Source organism: Diorhabda carinulata, chromosome X (genome assembly GCF_026250575.1).
Source record: "Diorhabda carinulata isolate Delta chromosome X, icDioCari1.1, whole genome shotgun sequence".
Lineage (NCBI taxonomy): Eukaryota > Metazoa > Arthropoda > Insecta > Coleoptera > Chrysomelidae > Diorhabda > Diorhabda carinulata.
Genome location: NC_079472.1, coordinates 9666785 through 9692477, shown reverse-complemented (window position 1 = coordinate 9692477; position 25693 = coordinate 9666785). Strand labels below are relative to the sequence as shown.

The window sequence follows — 25693 nt, the reverse complement described above, 5'->3', positions numbered from 1 at the left end:
TATAAAAAACATTGATGACTCGACAATCGATTGTTCTATTAAAAGTTTTGTCTATCTATAGTTCTTTCACTTAGATGAATTAACAAAATTAGAAAAAATCTGTGTAGTTTAAAAAATAATATTTCATTCATATTTTTTTAGAATTTGTTGAGTTAGCAGCAAATACAGCATTCGATATAATTTGTTCGTTCAACGTCTCTTTACGTAAGAACGAACTGATATATTTTGTATACTCTATCTTGAAGAGGTTCATAACTTGCATCATAGCGTTGTAATCCATGTATGTATTTTTCATTAAAATAAAGTGACAGTTATCGTCTTTAATCATTTCAATTATCTTAATTTATAATCTCAGACAATAACAATACGGTTCATTGGGAGAATAATAATAGAATGAAAGGAATACAACCTTTAGCATCACAGCACTATGAAGATGCTATCCACATCCACTGTATTCACAACATTGGTATAATTCCAGAACAAAGCAAACTTAGACGGCAATACTGCTTTTCAACCTCACTCCCAGCTGATTCCGATTGAACTTCGCGTTGAGGTTAGAAATTATGGCTGCTGGAGCCAGAAAACTTTATATCACTTCGTATCTATCAACGATACAGCTCAAAGGGCCAATGAACCCTATCGGTATTGTCTTAGATATCAAATTATAAATCAAGATAATTAAAATGATTGACCACAATATCTGTCCCTATAGTTTAATGAAAATATACGTATATGAATAACAACGGTATGGCGCACCAAGCACCTTCATACAGACTCTTGGCTGTATTAACAGTTGCCACCTTTATACTTTCAACAAAAAATATACAAATAATTTAACAGTGCTCCTCTAGATTGGCTACACCCTATAGATTTTTAAGTGGCTCAATGTTGAGTCCATAAATAATACATACGCTATAAAGTTTTTGGCAGATATAACTTTCTTGAATTAACCGCTTTCGACACGCGAGTTGGTCGATCTTGCATTTGCATACGGTGCATTGCAGTCATTCACGTTAGGTATTTTTATTTACTACACAGCTCTTTAGAAAAAATTGTTTGATTGCTCTGAATATCTTAGCAAATTTTTGTGTTCGAGTGTCTATATTACGAATTCGAGGATTGTTTGAAAAGTTTTCGACCTAACAAAGAAATAAGGCATTTTTTCAATGATATTTTTTAATATATGATAGGAAAGCACTTTCTTTTTCTTCAAATGCGAACACAATCCCATAACTAGCCCACAATACGATAGCAATCACATTTCCGGTCGATGAAACCGACTTTTCCATTTTCTGAGCAGTTTCATCCTTTGCAATCCACTGTCTTAACTATTTTTTAGATTTAGGAGTGTAGTGCTGGATCCGGGGGTCACCTACAGTTATGAATCAATGGAAAAAATCTGACTCATTCTGCTTAAACAGCGTCAATAAGTTCTGGGTGATACGACTGGTATTATGGTGGTATTTACATTGTTGTCAGATCTTCCCTTGTAATGAACTTTGTTATTTCAAATGGATCACACTATATATTTTGTGTTTTTAGAAATCCTAAAGAAATACTGATTATTTTTCATGTAATATTCTCTATACATAAATGACATAATTTCGGAGTTATAGCTACATTTACAGTATTTCCACCAAAGTTACAATAAATATTGTAAATTTAGAGGGCTAAGATTAAATAAACTCGTTTAATTTGAATATTCTTCAATAATTTATGTACTAATACATATCTCGTAACAAGGTCTAGTGACAGTAAGTTAGTAAAAATTTAAACGAAATCGGTGCAGTAAAATATTTATCCAAATCATGGCGAAGAAAACCTACAACAACTGAAGACAAATCTTTAAATATTGGTGTCGTGTTAGAAGTAGATCCACGTGTGTGAAGTAAAAAAATTACCAGTTTTAGAAAACATACAGTAATGGCGATTACAACAGATGCTCAAAATGTTTTCCATTTACTTCAATACAACAGCCATGCGATTTTCAAAACTTTGCAATGCATTTTGCAACATTGATGCAGTTTTTCTGCGGCTCATTTGGATAAATCTTTTACTGAACCAGCTTCGTTAAACTTTTTTAGTAATTTACTGACAGTAGATTTTGTTATGGGATTTCGGTTAGCATATAAATTATTAAAGATATTACACGTTTCTTGTTACTTTCTACTCCCATCACCATATCCTAATATCATTAAAATATCAATTCGTTCTTTTTCATTGTGGCGGAGATAACGCAAATGTAACTATAACTCGGAAATTATGGCATTTAGATATAGGGAATATTAGAAAAAATATTGAGTATTTCTTAAGGATTTCGAAAAGCAAAAAATATCTGAAATAACAAAGTTCATTACTTTTCCGGAAAAAGGGAGATCTGACAACAATGTAAATACCACCATAATTCCGGTCGTATCACAAGAACCTTGTACACAAAAATTTATAAAAATCGTTTCCGAGATAATTGAGGCGTTCCATACATAAAATTCACTCTATATAATTTAGTATATGGCAAATGCCGATAGTCTCTTCTATCTCTGTCAGTGTCAGTACCATTTGGTGAAGTATTATTTGGAACGGTAAATAAGATTAGAACATTACTGAACCCAGAGATAATTGTATCACAAAATTCAACCCCACTGTCGTTAAAAACCTTACAGGGTAGAAATTCATTTATCTACTCTGTAGTTTATACCCATCATCCAAAACACGGCAATGTTTTAATTGTTAGTGAGACACAGGTTTCACTAATCCCAGGAACTTATTCCAGGATATATTCATAATCTAAATTACTATTCGAATATCGTTCCTTAAATATTGATGTTGTCCATTTTACGCATTTCGTCATCAATAGTAATATATCCTGTTTTTGGTTGAAGTGTAAACATTAGAAAAAATGATTATAAACTCACAAATTTAAACTGGAAAAACAACTTATATCATAAAGTACTTTTAACTATATGAAATAGTGTAGGAAATGATGAATAAAAAATATTTTAATTAAAATCTCGAGAATGGTATACACGGGCTCTTTTTATGGTATAACCTGTACGACGTAAATATTCTAATGCAGGTAAATTATATCCAGGGATCGAAATATGTCGTGTGGTATTTATTTAAATTAACACATTGTATGAATATTGACCTAGTTCAGGATTTATCCATTTGTTATAACCTTTTGTATGCATTACATTACTATAATCAAATCTTAATTAGCAAAACATGTCTCTTTTAATAAATCTCGCCGTGAAGTTTTGTATTCAATTTTGCAATTTGTATTTGGCCCCGATTCACAAACTCATTATTATTTCAACTTCCTTTATATCCTAATTCTAATTATAGCTAATGATACCCTATTTAAAATTAACTTTTTTGACAATCTAATTTCTCTACTTGTATTTGTCTGTATCCACAAGTTAAAACAATTTGTAATATATTTAAAGTTAGTGTGTAAAATACTTGATAATGTTTAAATATGTAATTGTGAACTAGAGCTAATGTCATATATGTTTTAGTTTTGGGAAAGAACTGCAAAGCTGTAAATACGACAATTTTGAATCCTCATGTACATTTATTGGGCGAAGACGCTGCTTGCATAGCCTACGTTAGATTAACGCAATACATGGATAAGTAAGTAAAATGTTGAATTTAGTTATTAATTTGTTAAATAAATCACCAATAAAATAATCATCTTAAATGATTTTAAAAGACTTTTGCCACTCCGAGGCAAGTACTATTTTTCAATTTAGGCAACACTTTCTAGTATTAGAATACACCAAACGGTAGTTACGAGAAATCTTAGCATTAAAAACAAATTGAGAAAGAGAAATAATAGAAAGCTAAAAAATAGAAATTATCGCGTTCACTTAAGAAAAAGTTGTTGCAACTAGAAAATTAATGGAGATTGCTTTAAAGCTATTACTATGTTGTCTGTTGAGAATAATGGGGAAAGATGGTTCAATGATGAGATCAAAAAAATTAAGGAAGAAGTAACTGAATTAGGTACTAGAGGAGGACAGTCCAGATAATGGAACATTCGGGATAAAGAAGACGCAAAATAAATTGCTAATAAATTTGAGTAGCCATTACTAAGAGGTAAGCAAACAAAACAGACTTCTAAATAAAGGATTCCTCACATCGGTGATAACGAAAAAAAAGAGTAAAAAATAAATAGAATGGCGTGAATATTTTGAAAAATTGCCGAATAATCAAGAAGAATGTCCAGAAAAAATTCCTGGTAATTATAACAATACTAGCTGACCCGGCAAACGTTGTTTTGCCATATAAATAATTTCCTAGTAATTTCTAACTAATTAACTGACTTAAATTACCTACTTTAGTGTAATCTATGCGTGTATTTTAGATTTTGAAAAAATAAAATATAAAAAAATCCGATATTATTTTTTAGATTATATTTTGAAAAAAATGAATTTAATATATAAGTAGGTATAGGAAATGTTTCACCAGTATTTTGAATTGATTAATCAATATTCTATAGTTCAAAACACAAACTTCAAAATGACAAATAATTGAAGTAAAATAATATATTATATATTTCATTACATGTAAGAGATGAAATTATATTGTCTACTTATTAATGATTTATTGAAGGGCAAAACAGATCTAACAAAATCAACAATGTAATCCAGTACACACGCCTTCGGGAAGTTTGTGATGAACTAATTTTGGATGGTTAAGCTTATGTTTTATGAAATTACTAATTAACACACTAGGTGTTACCTACAGAATTTTTTGCAAAAAAAAGGAAAAGAAAACTGCCTCGGACTCCTGGATTGATAACCTGGGTATTTGCAGTCGATATTCCGTATCAAGCTTTCTAAATACGGGGTCTTAGAAGAAAGTAATACAACAGTTAATGCAATGTTCTTTATTGAAAATTAGAAAGAAAACTATCCTTAAAGACATAGCGATACAAATAAAAAGTGTTGGAAAAAGCATTCTATTCAAAGGGTACTACATAGTAACTCCAAATTGAGGCAGAAACGGTTTCTAAACGTTGCAAAATCGCAAGTTGATGCGTGCAACGAGCGGGGTTTGTTGCGTACAAACAAAGCTCTCGGACGGTCAAAGCAGTTTCCTTGACCCACGAATTTAAAAATTCGGCGGTTAAGAATAGTAAACCTATAAATATACTAAATACAAACTCATCTCGGATTCTAATTTGAACGGTGCGGCCTTTGGCTGTTATTGCAGACTCTTCTACTGACTTACTTCTCATAATTAAATAATTTATATCGACTAACCTGAGGTTCTCCTACCTAAGTTCAGAAGGACTTGAACGCATCAACCGCTTCTTCAGGTGGAGAACAACGTTGACCTCGCAATTTATTTTTGTTCTACGAAAATGAAAAGGAATCATCATCAACACTTCTGCTAAACAAATGCCGTTCTACCATACATAACTGACTGCTCTACATTGCTCTAATAGAACAGTAGCGACATGTTGAGTTATTCCGAAAAAATCGGCGACTATTTGCTTCGAAATGCTTATTGTCATTTTCGAGCACATTCTGCGACTGGTACTTGTAATATGATGTATACGTATTGAGAAGACCGAAGTCGGTATTAGCTAACACATTACAAGCAGATTGAGTGTTCGGATCCTTAGTAAAATTTTTCTTGTTGTAGTTATTCGTGTTAATAACTTGATTCTGGATAGCCATCATGAAACCTTCGGTCTCTGGAAAGAGATTGCCGCTAGTAAGCAGTCTGTTTGAAGCTTCTTTGTCAACATGTGGCTGGTTGAGGTCGTGATGATGACTACCGTGTAGTGCCTTTCATGACCAATATTATTGTTCCTTCGATAGCTCAGTTTGGATTATATCACCAACTACTACGAAATACGAAATCACTTCGAATCTCTGAGACTCTACTGGTGTTTGCAGTAGACCAGATGGCTTTAAATATTTGGCATTCGATACATTTGCCTTCGTATTCTGAGATTACTTGTTCCCATTCCAGACCAGTAGTATCTGCGTGCTATGCGTTGATAAGTGCGTTCTATTCCGTAATGCTCTGTAGCTTCTAAATCATGATATTCCTTCAGGATTACTGGAATCTGAGAGTTAGCTGCTACTAGCTGAGGTCCATCTTCATCAATTTCTAGTGAATAACGATAGAGTACACCATTGGACATAATATATCCTCTATTAGATAATTTTGTTGGTAGGTCAATAAACACTAGGTTAATCGATTCATCAGATTTATTTCTAGGTGGTCTGGATAATGTATCAGCGATAAGATTACCCATCCCCGTAATATAATCTATACAAGGCCCATCTAACAAGACGTCCAGTAGGCGTTTTCAAAGACATCAACCATCGTAGGGGCAGATGGGCACTTTGTACTACAGCAGTTAAATTTTCTATGTATAGCAATAGCCAGACCCTCGCGTTCTGTAGTACTGCAGTTTTGTTCTACTTTCCCTGGAGTAAGCAAGCTCCCAGAGCATAACTACTTGCGTCTGTGCGTAAAATATAGGGTAAATTTGAATCAGCTTGTCTGAGAATCAGAGCGGTACTTAATAAAGTTTTTAGCTGGTGAAAAGCAGCAAATTGTGTGTCACCCCATTTCCGTTTTGCATTTTTCTTTGTCAGAGTGGATAAAGGTTTTGATATTTGAGCAATCTTGTCTATGAACCGGCGGAACCAAAAACAGGTTTGCAGAAAGGATAGCAGTTCCTTAACATCTCTGGAAGGTGGCCTATTCCTTGTGGTGAAAAGATATTTAACAGAATCACAACAGAAGAAGCATTTCTCACGAAATAATTTTAACTAAACACTGTTAATCTCGAGAAAACTTTCTTAAGATCGAAAATATGTTCAGAGAAGCTGGTAAATATGACAATTGAATCATCGAGATAGACTAGCATGAATACATCAAGAAGACCAGATCGAAAACGATTTATCAATCTTTGAAATGTTGCTGGAACCATAGCCAAACCAATCCAAAAGGCATACGAGTGTACCTAAAAGTATCAAAGGGCGTCACAAAAGCAGTTTCTTCCCTATCAGAAGGTTTAACGCTAACTTGATGATATCCACTTTTTAAATCAAGGGTGGATATAAAGTTTGAATTTTTGGATTCATGAAGTAAGTCGTCTATTCTTGGTAAAGGCCATTGATCCTTCCTAGTCACAGACTTCAGCTTCCTGTAATCAACTGTCAATCGAATACCTCCATCCTTTTTGGGCGCTAGAACGAATAGAGCAGCGTAGGGTGATGCCCATTTTTAATTGTATCGCTTCAGAGAAGTTTATTCTACTCCTCCTTAAGTTGTTGCTTTTTGAATTCTGACTTTCGGTAAGGTGGTACATATATTGGATTATATTATGATAGTCCGGCTCTGTAACAGTGGCGGCGAAAATAAAATTGTTCTGTTACAATGTTAAATTTTGACCTTAGTTCATAGCACTTTGTCGAGCAGCAGCAAAGGATAGCCGACTATTTTACGCAAATCATAAAGGAAAATGTATCAATCAGATTGAGGGTAAATACAAGTTTTATAAGTTTCCCGAAATGGGCTAATTTTCTTCGATTTGAAAATGTTAACTCATACACAAATTATTCGTTTCGAAGATCGACTGCTAATAAAGTGTTAAGACTTTAGTAGTGCTGATATAACGCTGAATTTTCGACCAAGTAAAGCAACGGGAGTTGTGATGGCAGGAAAAAATATAATTCCAACAAAAAAAATTCAACTGTTCAACCGAATAGAAACGTGTCGCTAATGCAATGAACATTTAATAATTGTAATTTTGATATAAAGGAAATGTAATTTTATTGTATAAAAAAATATAAAATTAAATATCTACCTTTGCTTATGTGTTTTTACAGTATCTATGAAAAAACTACTCATACTACTATCAGAAAAAAAAGCATGATTAGATTTAATATAAAAACGTCATAATAATAGCATCGGACTTTAAATTTGCTTATTAATAATATTGTAAATAATATTTTTTTGCTCATAACTTTGGACCTAATCGATATTCTTTGACTCGCAAAGTCTAGGTTTGCAAATCTTTTGAGTAGAGAAAAACTTCTTAACGTTTTTTTTTTTTGGTAAAATTGAAGGGTAAGAAGATATGCAAGAAAAACATTATTGTCGCTGAAAACACACTCTTCATAAGCAATTTTTCGCAACGATCGGATGAGTGCATCTTAATCTACATTAATTTTCCCTGTTGCTCAACAAATTTTGCCACTAGGAGGAAAACAATGCTTACAACTCTATATTGCGTGAACTATTATTTGCGTTTACGGAGAAGTCGTCTTGATTTCATGACTCTTTTAATTGTTATTGCTTTTTAAATAGACACTCCTAGCATTTAAGACCAATTGAACTATTTATCAAAATATAATTTGACATTGACGATTTATCAATGTCGCAGCGTGTCCGTAGAATTATAGCAATAAAAAAAATAATATTATTATTACGAACTTGCTTTTAAAAGAAAAGAATCTAATATTAATAATACATTTTCAGACATGGTCAAGCACATACTCATCAGTCAGAAGAAAGTCGTGTATGGCATAAGCGAGATAACAAATGGCAGAATGTTCATTTTCATCGTAGCGGCGGCAATGGAGGAGCAGCTTTCGGCTTTAGTTTACATAAATAGAACTGCTGAGTCTTTTATATGAAATTTGCTTAACAAAATTCATAATAGACTATGATGTTTCAATGTGAGATTCTCAATGGTGATGTGTGAAATTTGTTATGTTTCTTCGTACTTAAGGACGTAGTACTTTGTTTTTCACACGCAGCTATATTTGACTTTACCAAAAAACTATTTGATATACATTAATATAGGAGCAAAGAAATATTCAATATGAATTTATAGATGGTTATTAAATAAAGACACAAAGTGATATAACGTAATAACTTTGTAAAAATAAAGCAATAGGCATTTAAGAAAATTAAAGGGAATCTATCGTTAAGTTTAAAGGAGGTAAAGTAGATAGCTTGTTGAAAGATTTGCGTGTAGAATCTGCTTATTTGTGCTCAACTTTCAAAGTATGATATGTAACTTTTAAACTGAATTATTGAAGGCACTGAAATATTATAGTTGTGTACCAAGTTGGACTAAAAATTTTTAATCGGGCAAAAAAGATGACTAAAATTCCATTATTTCTCTCAATTTATAGCTAAATATAAAATCTTGATGAAATTAAAAAAAAATTCCATTATTTGAATCAACCAGTAAAAATGTTTGTAAGAGCGCTATAAAATGGCCGATATTATGGCGGTATTTACAAATTTTCAGGTCTATTGTTCTTCTAGAAATATAATGAACTTTGTTGTTTCGAATAGATCACTCTGTATTCTGATAAATTCTATGTAATCCCAAAAATGTTTTATTATTCTTTTTACTATAGATTTAAAGGATTAATAATTAAAAAGTGAAAATCTCGAAAACATAAAATCATATGAAGAAAAATTTCGAACAGAAAATGTAGAGGAAAATGTTTCAAATAACTCAATTTTATAGCTTAGCTGCGTGCTATATTGAAAAAGTTTAAAATGTGGATTTTCCACGTTCTCGTGTTTTTAATTGTATCTACAAAATTTAGTAAATAATCACAATAATATGTCTTTTCCAATTTCTAATTATTTAAAAAAAAATCCAATTAGTTAAATTTAAGAAGCCCCCTTTTTATTTCTGACCAGAATGACACCTGCTCCCGAACAAGGCAGGTCTGTAGTTGGTGTTGAACACATAATTACTCTGTCTAACACCCGTTTCGAAAACCAAATCTTCAGAGATTGAAAGCAAATTGTATACAAAATGCATTACTTAACATTAGGAGGTGGATAATCAATGGCAGATTTATATTTAATATTGCCTTTGAATGATGAGGAAAAATTTTTATTTTGATTCCATTTAACCGAAAAACAGTTTTTCCAAATTAGACATTTTCTTATACTAACAAAAATAATTTTTTGATAAATTATAATCTTTTTATATATTGATAAAAAATATTACAAACTTGTTGTAACTAAATAAGAATGTACTATGACCCATGTTTTCAACATTGAAATCCATATTTAGTCGGGGAGAAGGAATACGTGTCTAAATTAACAAGAACAGATAATTTCATTTGGAAGCCAATAAAAAATTCAAAAAAGCCCAGAATACCAGCCGCACCTGTACGAAAAAACGAACATGAGCAGTGGGCTAGAAGCGACAAAGTAAAAGCAGATTTATTTGCAAATCATCTCACTACAGTCTTCCAGCCACTAAGTCACGAAATAGATCAAGAAGTAGAGAAAAACTTAGCAAATACAACAAAACGCAAGAAGCCCCATGAAAGCCTGGACTCCAAAAGAAGTGCACAATGAAATAAAATTAGTAAACCCGAAAAAAGCACCGGGCTCCGACCAAATAACCGCCAAAATGCTGATAGAATTGCCACAAAAAGGGGTAGTCATGCTAAATTACTTTTTCAATGCAAGTCTAAAACTCGGATACTGGCCAAAATCATATAAAGCTGTACAGATCATATTGATTGGTAAACCAGGCAAAGACCCGACCAACGTGTCATTTTACCGTCCAATAAGCCTTCTACCTACAATGTCTAAACTCCTTGAAAAGTTATTCCTACATAGATTCACTGAAGACTTCCTCCACAGGAATGGATCCCTTACCATAAATTTGGATTCCGACAAAAATATTCGACAGTGCAACAAGTCCACCGACTCACGCAGAAAATTAATAAAGCCCTGGAAAACAAAGAATACTGCACTGCTGTTTTCCTTGATATCGGACAGGCTTTTGACTGAATATGACATCAAGGGCTGCTGTACAAAATTAAACGAACTCTCCTCCCAAACTACTACCCACTACTGAAATCTTACCTAGCCAACAGAACCTTACAAACAAAAGTTACTACTACTGATGAACCATAAACAGCAGTAAAAAACGTCCAGGCTCATCTTAACCAATTGCAGGAGTGGCTACAAAAATGGAGGATTAAATTTAATGCAACCAAATCAATAAATGTAGCATTCACGCTACGTAAGGGTACATGTTCGCCAGTTAAGTTAAACAATACGGAAATATCACAAGCAGATAGTGCTAAATACTTAGGAATCCACCTAGACAAAAAACTTAACTGGAAACAAGAAATCACAAAAAAAGGAAAACTTGAAGAGAACTACATTGGTTGATAGGGAAAAAATCCAAAATCTCACTTGAAAACAAAATCCTTATCTACAAATTTGTCATCAAGCCTATATGGACATATGGAATAGAGTTGTGGGGCTACGCTTCCAAATCTAATATAAATATTATTCTCCAATCTAAAATACTCCGTCAACTAGTAGATGCTCCATGGTATGTAATAAATCACACCATTCACGTGGACCTGGGAGTGCCCACTGTATAAGAATTTATCCAAGAGAGGATTATTAAACACCATAAAACTATAGAAACCCACCCAAATCCACTACTAGAGGAGTTATTAACGCCAAGAAACGCGAAAAGACTGAAAAAAAGTTGGCCAATAGACTAAACTAGACTTAGATTATCTAACACTCGTGAGCAAATTAACCCATAGAATGTATAAAATATTCAAAAACTTGTTAAGTATAAAAAAATATTTAGTCGGGAATTGCTACGTAATCACTTTACCGAAAAACTTGATTTACTTTATACATAAAATACATTTTACTTATATTTCATCACTTCAGTAATCTAAATTCACTCCTAAATAATAATGATCGAAAAAAATTGATATTGCACTGACAAAATAGAGGATAAAACCAAATTATATTATAAATTTTTCAAAAATGTAACGCGAAACGTAATCCGCGAAAATAATGAAATTGAAATTTTATTATTCTTAAGTTATAGGATTCTGATAATTTCACACGTACAACGCCTGAGCCCCAATGGGAAGATTCTCTATTTCAAATAATAATTTAGGATAGAAAGAAGCCTTCCCAAACCAGAACGTAATGTAAAAGTAGAAATCTGTTTCAAAATTTGGATGTGGGGTAGTATGGCCATATATGTGCTGAAAGGGAAGAGGCTTTACCTTTATCTGCTCATGGAGATATATACATCAGAAAAGGATCTGTTTTTTTAGAGATTGTGTAGAAAAAATATAAAATTTTGATGCAATTTAAAATAAAAAAATAATTTTCTCAATATTCCACTCGGCTTAGCCTTAATTTTGAATGTATTATTGCAAATTCGTCTCAACCGATCTGAAAGAATTAGGCTAAATGGGGTGGTTCCATTTAAAGCCTGTTATCAGCAACCACTGAATCCTTATAACCCTAACTTTAAAAAGCCGCTGCAGGCAAAAATTACAATATGGCGGTTTGCTCTAAATTTGTAGTTTCAAATAAGGATGAACTTGCAAAAGAACCATACGCCAAAACGACTCATTTAACTAGTAGAGAAATTTTTAAGCCAGAAAAGTTGTTTAATTATTTTCAGATACCTAAACGATTTTATTCATCTCAGGTACTTTATTACTTCATACAGTAGTAAAAATACCAGAAATATTGACATTAATTACTAGATGGATAACTATAACTAAATTTATACCATTCTCAATATACTTTAAGACAACACATAATGGAGAAGAGTATTGAGAAGTAGAATGTTCTAGACAAAGACCAGCGTATGTTTGCATCCAATTTATCTGTTTTATATCTAAACACACTCAATAAAAAATACTGATATTAAAAAACCTCAAATTCCCAAATACCTATGTTAAGCATTTTTAGAAAAATTTTTAAGACGAAATTGATGGCTTTGGCAAGGAAACTGTCATGTAGATCAAAAGTGTTTAAGCCTATGAAATATTGTAAGAATAAAATTCTAAGAAAATATAAATTTTATTGAAGAATCATCTAATTTTTTCATTTAAATTAAGAAGACATCAATTACAAAAACTTTATAACCCAAAGTACAACAATATGACACAAATTCTTTCCTCTTATAGTGACTCATTTCATATAATAGTTATCTCAATTATCACTTTGTACTATTCATACTACTTTGCTTCTATTTTAAAATGTATTAAAATACTTTTGAAACTCGAGCTTCAAGTGTACGTGTTCATTTGGATTTTGAAAGAGATAGAAATACAATGGACTCATCTGCATGTGTACTACAAGTTGTTTTAACCCGTAAAAAAGCAGGGTAACAAGTTTAATACATTTTTAGAAACCTTTTCTAATCTCTTTTAAAGCACATGTTTCAAAAACAGACTTGTACACACTATAACGCATACTATAATTACTACAATTATGCTAATTATAGAATGTTTATTTACATTTAATATTATATCAATAATAATATTTAGTAATGTTTGTGGAAATCTACATTTAGTAATAAAAAAATTTTTAATTTTGAAACCCAAAATCGAATAAAGATGAATAGGCAACTTTATTATAGAGAAAAATAGTTTGTATAAGTTTGCATACAGTTTAAATTTTTCTCAGCATCAAGAAATTAATTGATACATGATATGCACTTCAACAACATCTGCAATCAAGTACTACCCTCTCACAAAAGTATATTGTTATTGTTCATATTTATTTATAAGTTTTTTAGATCTCTCATCTTCGTGAAGGATATTTGGTCCCGAATTAACATCTTGAGATATGAAATTTGCACTTAAGTCGTTGAGGTTCAGTTTTTTATTGGATATGTATCTGGGGTAATAAATGTAAATTAAACCATATATTTCTGTCAAAATTTAAATGTTCTTTTCTGGATAGTCTGTTAGTATAAAATCGTTAAAAAACATATCAGTTTAGTCCATATATTGTTCAGCTGGATTAAAGATGTGCATCTGAAAGCACCAGTTTGTCTATTCTTAAAGTTTTTTTTTACTTTTGGATAATGTATTCTAATTTTGGGGGTAGTTCTGAAAACTACTATGTAATATGTTCAAAAAAAGTTACTTTATGCGATTGGTATCTACTCTTCCAGAATATTAACCATATTCGTAGTTTTTTACACTATGAGTAATTTGAAATTACACGTTAAAAATAATCGATATTTCAATAGTAACTGATGTTGGAGAACAATTTTATAACACTTTTCATCTTGTTTCACGGATTATAAGGATATAATATAATTATATTTTTCAGATATACATTATGTTTCTTGTGTTTTGTGCCAAAAATATATGGGGGACTATGGAATGCATCAATTTTCCTATTAAAATTCTTCATAGTTTTGTCGACCATGTATGTCGAACCGATTCTTCTTTTCCAAGTTAATTTTTTCGATACAAATGATGGTTTCAATTTTGACACAACCGTCTAGTGAAGGCTGCTCTAAATAATCGTTTGAACCTATAAAGTAAACTCAGCTTTCCTTCAAAATAAGCACATTCATATGACAAATATGTGAATTAGGTAATAAAATTTCTGAACAATGGCTTAATAATCTCACCTAAAACCTAAAATTATATAAGAACTGTTTTTATAACATTATCTACTGATCACATCATTTCTAACGCATATTATCGAGTGCCCCCCTTTAATTTTTGATTTATCATCTCTTTAGACATTTATTTCTTGAAAATCATTATTGAAAAAATTGAAGAGAAATTACGGATTTTGATATAGAAAATAAATATCAAGAAAAAATGAATAAGAGATGTCTAGATGTTTCTAGTTTCGATTCTTTATTTTTATTATCCTTTTTTCCTAATTTTTTCGAATTGAGAATACTTTTAATATTCAAAATTAATTCATATATAAAATTTCATCATTGAATCGTTGAAAAATATAGATAAATACTAAATAAAAATGTTCTGTTATATCAAAAGAAAGGAAACTCTTTAGCAGCAACACTCTAAACATATCACATGTAGGATGCTTAAGATACATAAAGAGATACTTTTAATGGAACGAAGTTGAAATCCGTTTGTTCATTTAGAAGTTACATCTACTTAAAAGACATTGGATTATCCTCTATGACTTTATTTTGATAAATGAGTGTTATAACAAAAATTATTCGAGTAAAGTTATTTTAAAAAATAAATATTTTTGGTAACATTCAGGATTTTCATGAACAGTAACTTCCAAAGGTTCTAGATGGCGGTAATGCTTTTTAACGACGAATATTTTCCACGTCTTTTGGTCACTTAGTGCAAAAATGTCTTCACTGCAGGACTCTACGACTAATAATTTCTGAGCAACCGGCTAAATACAATGAATGAAAAGAAAAAGAATTTAAAAGAAATTTCTATATAAAGGCATCATAAATATCAGTACGGTTTAAATCAAACAAAAAAACCATGAATGGAATATTAATATTATTTTCTGAAGGTCTTGAGAACAAGAGAGAAGCCCAGGGATTGAAAATGGTTATTAAAAAGAGAAAAATATACAACCAACTAAAAAGAGGTTCCATCCTCCATTATTCTACTTGTTATTCTATCTGAAAGAGTGAAATCCGAAGCCCAAAAAGGGGAAAAGATAGTCTAGAGAAGGATAATAATAATTCTTACGATAAATCATTTTCTGCTTGTTTAAACTCTCTTTTACTGGTTCTTCTTTTCCAATTATTTTTATCATCACTTTTATATGCACCTCTCACAGACTTTTGAAGCAATTAACTAGATTCGATTGAGTAATCCCAATATTTGAATTTTGTTCCACGAACTAATGCAAGGCAGTTATTGTCTTGATCAAAGAAAGTCATTTGCTCTTCTATCTTTTGTAAACTGAATATCTGTCAGTTCATGGTCAGTAACGGTGCATTAAAATTACTGAATATTTCTCTCTAATAACATAGTTAATTACACCGATTTTCTCGAAGTGTAGTTCGCCATGTAATGTGAAGTTTATTTTCACTTTGTCAGCATACAAGTAGTAATCTCATTCATTATTTGTTATACTGTTAGTTACAACTAGTTTACTGGAAAAAATTTTGTTTTTAAAACATCAAAATTGAACCACAATAGTTGGAGAAGAATCCAAAACGTATCGGTTTGCAGTTATTCTTTTCAATGTGGGGGGTCGTTGATCGAATTTTAACTATTTTAAAAAATCGATGCGTATCTTACAAGTTTATTTTATTCGCCTATTAGAAGATAATGTTTATCCATTTTGTCATTTCTGATTTAATTGTTATTGTCTGGTGTATGAATGTATCTAAATATATCTTAACCTCAACAAATCGTTATTTATTAATAAGAATAAAACTTATAATGTAAAAAGTATAGGTTTTCAAATAAAAGATTGCATACAAAAATCGTTAATTACAATATTACATATAAAATGTTAAGATCTAAATTTAATATTGTTAATATCTCACAGCCAATTATGAAAACGTTTAAATCTTTATATAAGAATAATCTCATAGTTAAGAAGAAATTACCAAGAAAAAATTATTAAATTTCGGAGATCAAACTACAAATACAAGATTAACTTGACCTTGTGCGTAAATCATCAATAAAGTAGATAGTTTATGCTGAGGATAAATGAATATCGTTCTAAACTCAAAAATCTTTAAGTGAACATTTACCTACCAGTTGAAATTGGAAATATTTTCTGTTCACTACCTACTAATATAACTCCAATGTCGTGTTTCTTTTCTCAATTAATGTCCCACAACAATGAAATCTTGTCTTTGTTTAATATTTTCTTATAAAATTAACTAAAAATGATGTTTGACTAAGTGTTGATTAGTGTAATTTTAGTTACATATAGTATACTGTTAAGTGTGTTCTAATATAGTTTTGGCGGCAATTATTTTACATGTAATCTAAATCTATTGTGCCATATATATGTTTTCTCATTACATATAAAATATATGTATCTAAGTAGATAAGAATAATTGATTTAATAAAAATTTGTATTGAGCCTAATATATAAATATCTATGCTGGAAACAGGTGCCCAATATGGCTCGTGTCCGAAAGAATTAGACATTTCTCGATTTGTCCTTACTAGACTAGACTTGGCAGGTGCCGTAAAAATAATTCAGGGACTCTTCCACAAGGATAGGACTCTTGTTTCACTAATCCCACACAATCCAATTTTGTAACGTCACAAATTACATTGTCAAGAAAAATGGTCATTTTAAATCCAATTCAGACTCGGAATTTCTTTCAAACTTAAGAACCTAAACACATTCTATTCACCTAATAAAATGAGGCTTACATTATTTATTGTTATGTTGCTTGCTTACATTTTATTATAAAGTGAGGTAATTTCGGGTAATTCGTGACGTCAGAAGACAGTTTGATATATTTCTTTAGGTAGACCATCCTACTGGTGCATTCCAATAAGCGTTCACGGTGCCTAAATTACTCTTTTGAACGTTCCACATAGCAACTACAATCGTTGTGCTCGTGGTGAGAACGTCACTCATAACGTCATGACTAACGTTCACGGAGACCCTTATCAAAAGGTGGGTCGAGGTGATCCTTTTGAAGCATTCCTGTGACGCACCACCACGTATCGCCGCAAAATATATTTTGATTTTACTTTAATGTAAATCAGTTAAACTCTTCATTAAAAAAATAAAATAACTCACAAATTATAACAACCTTTTAAAGTTTTTGTTTTATATTTTCTGTTTTACCGTTCGTTAATATTTATCTCAACGCTCAAAACGCCTTAACTCATGGGTTTACGATTATAACTCTCTGTGCTAAGTGGAACGGAAAGAACGTGGTCTTGAACATTATTTTCGTGAGTGCTTAGTGGAGTGCACCCTATGCTTTGTGGAAGAGCCCTTGACATTGCTGCTTTTGTTGGCTTCTTTATCATTACTAAATAATTCTGTATGGAATTGATAAAGTAATGTGTCTTTTGTATTTTCGCTAACAGTTGCCTGAAGTATAAATATTTTTTGATCTTGTAGTTTCAAGAGGAAAAATTGAACTAGTCAAACCATTGATAAGTCGAGTAGCAAACATAACCTCGTATGGAATACGTTGAATGCCTCTGTAATCAATCGGTCCTTCTATAACTGCACAAATCGTAAGACCTCTGACCATTTGAATAACTGAGTTTCCTGCATCCTTTGCTTTCTCGATAGCTTCGTGTGTGGCGTGGTTTACCGTGTATTATTGGAGCATGAAACATGTCTAAAAAATTATAGATCATTTTATTAACAAACTTTCTGCTTTTGTCGCTATTCAATAGACAAAATAATAGTAACACAAAAAATGTTCATAAGATGATGAGCAACTTTTGGGCTGGTTTAGTTTTTAGAACTCCAAGAAATACAAATTTTGCTAAATGGTTTTATTGATTCATTATCCTTTGATCCGATCCTTTGATATCTTTTTTAGTTTGTACATATCACATAATTTCAAATATTTCTGGATAAATCACAGTACTTTTTAACATACCAAATCATTTCTTCCGAGTATTCCTCCGAGCTCTCTTTAAAATTTCATGAACCTCACTAACTTCGAATTATACCTTATTGAACCAAGATCATGGTTCTTATGTTTCGGTATAAGTTTTTGTTTTCCCTATCTTTATAATTTCGAATCTACTTAGGTTTCTACAATCTTGGTTACTTAGTTTTTCGCATTTTACCTTCATATGAAATAATACTGCTCAGTATTTACGGCAGTGGTGAAATTATTATTACTAATTTTTTCGATCAACGATATGAAATACCCAAAAATACTTACAAATTTTGTATTTACGATACAAACGCCAATAATACACAAACCGCACTTTACAAAACCAATTTGAGTTTTTATCTATTTATCGATCAAATGTGCATATGGCGAAGTAGCTGAATTGGGTTGGTCAGATGCCGAATCACTTACTTGTTCGGCATCATTCTGGCAAGTGACAAGTAGTATAGACAAATCGCCATATTTCGAACAAAAGCCGAATTCGGCTTCCGCCTCCAACATATATAAAGGGTGGGGCAAAAGGGGCGTAACAACGAATTTGTGACTTAATTATAATTTATAATTTTTACAATTTTCTTGAGTAGATATGATATATCCGAATTTACTGATATCAGGTTTAGTCTGTCTCTGACTTACGAATTACACTTTAAGTACATCAAATACAATTGTAAGTACTTATAATAATATCCTAAGTAATTATCACATTATATCGAAAAATGTTTATTTATTTTAACGTTTTTGTCATAGAAACAAACATTCCAATAAATTTGAAACAAGATATTTGGATTCAATACAGATTAATAATGTCGGCACTCAGTAAAGGTGAAAAAATTATTTTATTTTATGTTAGTTGTAGAAGTAGAAAGAGATTATTAAAAGAAGCTGTCGATTTGTTTATTATACATATATCGATAGAATTTCTCGTATTTCAAGTCTAAAATATTCCCGGTTGAAGGCAACAAAGAATAGCTATCAAAAAGAAAATGGACCCATGTAATTCCAAGTGTACAGGAAGAAGCAATTATGAATGAAATTGATGTGAATGATAGTTATTTGGATAACATTTTGTTTACAGTTGAAGCAACTTTTTATCTGAATGAACTTTCAAATCGACATGATTGCTGGATAATAAACTACGATGGATGGAAGAATGTCTTAGACAATATTTACAAATGATGAATATTAATTGAATCCTTTTCTATGAGAAACGAATTAAATGGTTATAGCTTAATTCGTTAGCTTTCTTCTTCTTCTTCTTCTTCTTATTTTAAGACTATGTCTTGTGTTTTCAAAGAGGCAGCCTAAGTTGTGATTCCGAGGACCAGCTCTCATACCAGCGCTTTGGTGGTCTTCCAGGCGGTCTACTTGTATTGGGTCTCTCTTCCTTTGCGATTTTCGCCAGTCGATCGTCGTCCATTCTATTGACATGATCTCTCCATGCTCTTCTTCTAGTTCTGGCCCATCTCACTATATCCGGAACGTCACACATTCTTCTAATTTCATTGCTCCTTATTCTGTCTCTTAGTGTTTTCCCTGTGATTGAGCGTAATGTCTTCATCTCAGTCGTTCTAAGAGTCCGCTTAGTAGTTGCAGTCTCCGCCCTCGTTTCTATGGCGTATGTCATTACTAGTCTGAAACAAGTTTTATATATCCGTGTTTTGCTTTCGATACTTAAAAATTTATTCCTCCATATCACGGTTCGAAGGAATCCCGATATCCTAGATGCTGCTGTTGTTTGCGTTTTGACTTCTTGTTTCAAGTTCCTATTGCTCGTGATGTTAACCCCTAAATATTTAAAAGACATAACCTGCTCTACACTTTTATTATAAATTGCCAGTTTGCATCTTCTTGGTTCTCTCGCTATTGTCAAGGATTGTGTCTTTTGTGTCGATATGATCATATTGCATTTTTCTGCGTTAGCTTTCTAATCATTCACAGTTATCAGAAGAAATTTGCTTTCAGCACCACGATGCTCTACCTGATTAGGCTGCTAGGGTTAGATAATACCTGAACATTGTATTTCCGCAGAGATGAGTGAGCCGAAAAAATATTTTGAGTGACCTACAAGGTCACCCGATTCATCTCCACTGGATTTTTTTTTGATTATATTCGAAGTCTATAGGTTAATAAGAATTACCTAAAACTTGACGAATTAATGAGGTACCTGGTATTACTAAATTCTAGAATATATCTACTCAAAAACATGAATAAAATCAAAATATTATCCATTGAAGTCATATCTCCTAATTATAACAAAAGAAGAAAATCTGTAAACACCTTTGCATAGTATAGAAAATAGACAAAAAAATTTATTTAAGAATCATTTTTCATAAAAGTGATAATTAAGCCACACATTCAGTGTTTTCTCACTTTCCTGGTATTTTCACTAGACAGTTTCATATAACCTTAGAAATTAAGTATATGCCGAAGATAAAATGAAACTCTTCCAAAAATTTTATCAAGTTCATATATACACTTGATAATAGATTGCCTTGTTAAGCATAAAGCAGCCGCTGAAAATGCCATATCGTGTATTTCAATAAATATGTTATTTAATTCCAATACATAATTAATAACACAATTAAAATACAATTATTAAGGTGATGTTATGCACCCAGACAAAAGAACGCAGACCAATACGGGAGATCTAAAATCTGGTCGTTAGGCTTTGTAAGTGGGTGAAACCTGTGTGGAAAATATAGACGTGAGATGGTCCCCAACCTGGACTGGTAATGTCGCGTTTCTCGCTCGCACGTAGAGAAATGTCAAAAATTACATTATTTTCTGATAAAGATACAAATAAATCAATTGAAATGATCAAGACAGTTCCAGAAGATAATGACAACTCGCACAGAGCTTTATAATTAGATACAGATACTAAATTTTAAGTTTTTAAGGGATGTTGTGCCAACATCAGGAACTTCAAAAACAGATATACAAGAAAGGTGTGCTCCAGACAAACAAGTAAAAAGTAATGCCAAATAAAAAAAACAGATTTTCATTTCTGAAAGAAAGACAAGGAAGCACACAAATTCAGCTACAAGCTTTGAGAAGTAGCCAAGAGTCAGCCGAAAAGAAACCATCATTTTCCGAAAATGTTGAAAAGTCATTTTCAAAATGTTGAAGAGCAATAAGCTCTCTTTCCAACACAACGTCCTGTTCTTTATCAAGCACCACATCACCAATCCCTGAAAGCTAAACCCAGAATGATTTGATTGATTTATCACATCGACAATACCTATGAGGAAACTTCAAACGAGCCATTTTCAACCGTTTTAAAGGATCATTTAACGATTCTTCATTAACATTAGTATATATGTTTACACCTAGCAACTCTGATGTTGAAGGCTACTGATATATTGAAAAAATGGATAATAGCAATTTGTATGAAAAATTAATTACACTAAATTTACGCACAAATAATTACGGCTCATTTATGTTAGGCAACGCATCGCTATTACTTTGCATACACTCTAAACATTCCTTCAAACTTATTTCAACCAAAAAGAAAACAAATATCTGCAGGAAGGACCAAAAATTTTTCTTCGGATGAAAAATGCACATTATGGATTTCAATAATTAAAATGTTATTAATAGATATATTCACATTCCCAGAAATAAAAATGGTAGCAAAATAAATGATTAAATAATGACATGACAGTAATTACAGGAATTAAAATCGTAATCTATATTATTAGAACTGTTATTAGTTTGAGTCCCCAATATAAAGCACCGAATATTCAATCGTATTATAGAAAACTAAAAACTATTCAATCATAGTCCTCAAAGATCTAATGAAACACACAATAAATGTTTCAATCCAAAATGTTGAACCAAATTAGAAGTTGATTCTTGAGTAATTGTGAAATGAAAGCTAAGGTATCAATAATACTTCCAATATTACTTCCAACCTCAAAAAATAGAAACTTTAAACCTTTATTGTTTCATTTATAAAAGATTAAATTTAATATGTCGAAAACGTAAAATGAAAGCAGCAATTTTAATTTTGTGAGAAAAATGTGTTCTTTTTCATATCTTGATATTACTCATTCCACAAATGGAATCAACAACATCTAAAAATAAAGAGTCAAACGACAATTACAATTGTGTACAAACAACTTGTAAGCAAAAAATTCGAATTATTGGTTGTGAAGTTTTACTCGAAATCTGGGGCTCCCCACATCTTTAACGCTGCGACCATCTTTTTAGGTTGAGAATACGACGACCACCTTCTAGTAACTTCGTGAAGTAGCGTCCTAGCATTATTTAATCGTTCTAAAACATGTTACAATAGTAAAAAATACCATTTTTCAAAACTATAAACAAAACGTTGATAAGCAATAATTTATTAATAATTAATAAAAGAAATTGAAAATGAACATTTTCAACTTAAATAAGAAATAAAAGAGTATTTCACAAGTATTGGTGGCTCATCCATTGACAAATTTCTCCTGGAGATCGTGACCCACCGGTTGAGAACTTCCTCCTTGTGTTATTTCTGGGACAGGAAGTACTGGAAGTGAATCTTTTGTCGGTGATTTTTGAAACATCCACGTAAAACTTTTTGCCTTAATTTTTTAACAAATTTTTCTTGAAGAGTTTTCGAATCTGAGTGTTCTTTATGAACTTGTGCTATGTAATATTTGAAAGTATCATTCTTTGTTTTTAATTTGACCAGAACAAATCGTTCATTTACATTTTTATCGTTTAAATATTCATCAGTATTTTCTTTAACAATATCTACTATAGTTTCAAATTAACTCTCTTAATCATCAAATATGAAATATTAAAGATACAACTGGACAGAGTAAGCATTGTAAATTAATAGGAAAAAATATGAATTTTTAAAATTTTATTCACATATTTCTATTCAATTCTAACACTTGAATTAAGATTTTTCGTTTCGTGATTGATTCGTTAGACTATTACATCCAATTTGTAAATTTCATTTTTTCATTGTCATTGCACCTATGAATATGTATGAAAGGCGCAGTTTTCCTTATCGCGAAACAACACTATAGCGCGGTAGCGGTACGGATTCGAGAATTAATAAAGCGTTAAGAAATATGTCGATGAAATTAAAAAAAATATTTTCATATTATCTATTGAACTACAGCTCTCACTCTATTGATTACAGCAAATTTTCAACTTTTTTAGGAATATTTTCTGCAAATTTCATTTTGTTATTATTTTTATTTTGTTACTTTGATTAGAAGTACCACATAAATAAACAAATTTGAAAATTGTTCAACAATTTTCGTAAAATTCAGGATTGAAATTATTTTGAAATCTACTCATTCAATGTTATAGTGAAAAAAATTGTAAGATTATATTCAAAAATATTAATTTACATAGAAAATTCAGTTTTGTTAGTTTGTATAAATTTTTGTGTGGGAAAAAATTTTATACAAATGGATTTAATTGCATATTTGAAGGTATTTTTAGTTCTTTTTGTTGTTAACAATATTGTTTTATATAAATATACTTTATATATAAAATATTTGTTGATTTGATGATTGCGTTTCAAACTTTACAAGATGTAGATCTTACTATTTAAAAAAATGGGAAATGCAATATTGAGATATTAATTATGAATTGGAATATGTATTACACTATAGTTAAACAACTTCGGCAGCTTAATGCAACTACTTCATAACGATTAGTTCGTAATTATTTGTAATTGAAGGGGAAGTTACTTAATTTTTAATCTCGATTTTTAGCTACAGAATTACCTATCAAAAAATGTAGCGAAATCATTTTCAATTGTTTGTAAATTATTATATCAATTTGTTCAAAATTATACACAAAAATCGAATAAATATTATTAAAATTGTAACGCTCGATTTTTTTGGTATTCTTGTAGACGTGTGTTTTTTGCACGGTGCACAGATAAATGAACTACAAATATTCAAGAACTTGATAAGAACAGTTGCGTTATTTAAAAAGCAAGCTCAAGGAGATGAACCTTATTACATTCGAGTAGTGCCTGTAGTGTAAATATACCTATGAATATGTCTTGAGTTTTTGTTAAGTTGTGTGAGTAGTGAGTAGTGAAGAGTAACAAATGAAATCTCATTATGGATCATAAGTAGGGCAAACCAAAGAATAGCTAGAGGAAGATGTGAAATATGAGAATAGTGTGAATTGTATACTGGAAATAAAAAAAATATAAATAAAAGCACTAGCAATGGAATCTATTGAGTAAAATAAGTGAAAAGAAACAAATATGCAGCTCAAACAGAGGATCTAATAACTTTTCAAAGAGTTAGCTGTAGGCATGGAATGACTTGATGATTATGATAAATACCATTGTTTTAATGATTCTTAGACATATTACAAGAAGAAAAAATTTTTTCAAATGTAGTACTAATTAAAGACCTCTAAAATTATAAATAGCTAGTGACACGTAAAAACCGCAATACATATTTATTTGTTTTTAATTTTAGAGATGATAGTTAACTGATTTTTTTAGAAAATGTTTATGTCACCTTCACGACAAATATTTTTTACTAGCATTGAATCAAAAAATTTTATATGTGATGTACTTTTCTTATTTTACATTTTAAAAAGTTGAAGTTTTTACTATTTCACTGTACTGTATTGTAAGTATATAATAAGCAAAGTACATAATGTATATATATATATATATTTTGTCTATTACATGGCTTCAAATTTATTCAAATTTAGATAAAGTTTAAAATATAATAAAAATTTATTTGTCATTAATACAAAATAGGAAAGTAAGTAACACTTACTAGTCGAATACGTTTCGTAATATAGTTCGAGATTAGTAACTTACATCCCGTGAAGTAGATGTTTTCTTAATTTAATTCTTTACTTTTCGCATGAAGTTTCGAATTAAAAGGCAATCTTTTGATCCAAAATTGCTTCAATAGCAAAAGATGGAAGTCATCTTTCATGGACGAATCAGCCTTCATTTCTAGAAATCTTCCTGAACTTCTTCTGGTAACTGTAATGCATCGACAACAAATGTCATGTGCCATATTGGTGACTCGGAATCAATATCTCGATACTATCGGCGAAATTTGTCTTCCAGAGCTTGCAAAGGACCTTTTATGTCAGCTTTCAAATTTGCGTCCAGTGTGTTATTTTTAGTTGCTTCGAACAGCCGAGAAAAAGAATTAACATATTCAGAAGATAATTTTTGACTCCAAAGTTGAAGCTTTGCTATGAACCCCTGAATATATTCATAATTGTTTATTATAGTACTGTTTCTGCCCTGAAGTTTCAAGTTAAGCTCATTCAAGGCATCAAATATGTAAGTTAAATAAGCCAACTTCCATTGAAATA

General features: G+C 31.1%; 1 protein-coding gene across 11 annotated transcripts in view; it reads left to right on the top strand.

Moving 5' to 3' along the window:
• The window catches only part of LOC130901877 (calcium/calmodulin-dependent protein kinase type II alpha chain), a 172215-nt gene extending 147997 nt beyond the window's left edge, over positions 1-24218 (top strand). For all 11 annotated transcript variants that reach the window (XM_057813533.1, XM_057813530.1, XM_057813525.1 and 8 more), the window contains 2 exons: positions 3516-3630; positions 8509-24218. In XM_057813533.1, coding sequence (XP_057669516.1) covers positions 3516-3630; positions 8509-8644 — 251 coding nt within the window. In that variant the 3' untranslated portion in view covers positions 8645-24218. The remainder of the gene's footprint in view (positions 1-3515; positions 3631-8508) is intronic.
• Positions 24219-25693: the final 1475 nt, after the last annotated feature.